Consider the following 1,672-nt stretch of genomic DNA (forward strand, 5'->3'; position numbering starts at 1 on the left):
CAGGTAAGGAAAGGAAACGTTGCGGTGGTGGTGGTCACATTTTCCAGGCAGCCGGCCACCCTCTCCTCCCTGACCCACACTCAGGGCACGTCGCAGGCGGCGGCAGCTGCTGCGGCGACAGCGGCGACATGTAGAAAGTGAGCTTTGGTGGTCTTTGTCAAAGTCACAGGTCAGAAATACTGTTATTATTGATTTTTCGGGGGCCGGCCCGAGGGTCAGACATCCGTTACCACCCCCACCACCATCACCCCCCCACCCCCCACCACCACCACCTCCACCACCACCCCCACCACCATCTCACCTCCTGAATAGCCGTCACTTCCGTCACGGGAAGATGTGATTGGTTGGGCGGGGACTCACCTGGACATCCCGCACACCACCCGCGTGCCCGCGCGGCGCGACCTCAGCTAATCAGTTCTGTGCTGAGCGCGGCTGGAGCAGGGACGCGTGCTATATATCTGCGTGATTAAATTGAAGTGTAAATACGCATCTGATTTGTGTGTGTGCATCTGTTATATAAATATGAATTCGAAAAGAACAATGGAATACAATGAAGAGTTGCAGGAGGGGCTGGAGAATGTGTTCCGTGATTCGACTGAGAATTTCAAGTGTGTTATAAGTGATGCCAAAGACTGGGATGGACATGAGGAGGAGGAGGAGGAGGAGGAGGAGGAGGAGGAGGCGGAGGAGGAGGAGGCGGAGGAAGAGGAGGAAGAGGAGGAGGAGGTCGTCCGGGGGGGTGGAGTTGGTGTTGACGTGCATACCTTCGCCTCCACGTCTACCGGTGAACGCATCAGAGGCGAGTCATCGGGCAACAAGAACAACAGCAACGGCGGCGGCGCAAGAGGAGCCGCGAGGGGAGGCGCGAGGGGAGGCGACGCTGCGGGGAGCTGCGTGGGGAAGGAGCGGTCAGTCCAGCCTCTCTCAGCCTCGCCACCTCCCCCACCAGTGTCCTATCCGAGTAACGGCTTCCCGCCCTTGCCATCCCGTAAGTATTGTTTCCTGATGAGAGAGAGAGAGAGAGAGAAAGGACTCAATTCTTTTTTGTCTAATACTGTTTTCTCTATCTTTTCATTAGCCTACAACATCAACAACAACAGGTTCGCCTTAGTGATGGTGATTAACGAGTACCAGAGGGACACACCACCACAGGAGCAGCGGCGGCGCCAACGTTTGCACCGGGCCCAACAACGCGAACAAGTGAAGAGGAGGCTAAGGTGGCTTTTGGGGGTTCTGTTGGAGCGAGAAAGAGTGAAGATGCAGGGTGAGGCTTATCGGCGGGTCCAACGACAGCGGCGGGACGGTCAGCTGTAGACGCACCAGATACAGGAACAGCAACAGCAACAGCGCCAGCAACAGCAACAGCGCCAGCAACAGCAACAGCGCCAGCAACACTAACAGCGCCAGCAACAGCAACAGCGCCAGCAACACCAACAGCGCCAGCAACAGCAACAGCGCCAGCAACACTAACAGCGCCAGCAACACCAACAGCGCCAGCAACAGCAACAGCGCCAGCAACACTAACAGCGCCAGCAACAGCAACAGCGCCAGCAACAGCAACAGCGCCAGCAACAGCAACAGCGCCAGCAACAGCAACAGCGCCAGCAACAGCAACAGCGCCAGCAACACTAACAGCGCCAGCAACAGCAACAGCAACAGCCACAGCAACAGC

At 57.2% G+C, this 1,672-nt stretch overlaps 1 protein-coding gene across 1 annotated transcript; it reads left to right on the forward strand.

Moving 5' to 3' along the window:
* Nucleotides 1-304: 304 nt before the first annotated feature.
* On the forward strand, nucleotides 305-1,670 carry LOC126988655 (proline-, glutamic acid- and leucine-rich protein 1-like). The gene is made up of 2 exons (XM_050847015.1): nucleotides 305-988; nucleotides 1,079-1,670. Exons 1-2 carry the CDS (start codon nucleotides 523-525, stop codon nucleotides 1,312-1,314), a joined length of 702 nt encoding a protein of 233 aa, XP_050702972.1. The 5' UTR covers nucleotides 305-522; the 3' UTR covers nucleotides 1,315-1,670.
* Nucleotides 1,671-1,672: the final 2 nt, after the last annotated feature.

This window comes from Eriocheir sinensis, chromosome 70 (genome assembly GCF_024679095.1).
Source record: "Eriocheir sinensis breed Jianghai 21 chromosome 70, ASM2467909v1, whole genome shotgun sequence".
In the NCBI taxonomy this organism is placed as follows: domain Eukaryota; kingdom Metazoa; phylum Arthropoda; class Malacostraca; order Decapoda; family Varunidae; genus Eriocheir; species Eriocheir sinensis.

Bases quoted from the DNA above. Each gene is read 5' to 3' on its own strand.
- LOC126988655 (XM_050847015.1), top strand. From the start codon at position 523: ATGAATTCGAAAAGAACAATGGAATACAATGAAGAGTTGCAGGAGGGG. The intron at 989-1,078 runs GTAAGTATTGTT...TCTTTTCATTAG, and splicing joins CTTCCCGCCCTTGCCATCCC to CCTACAACATCAACAACAAC.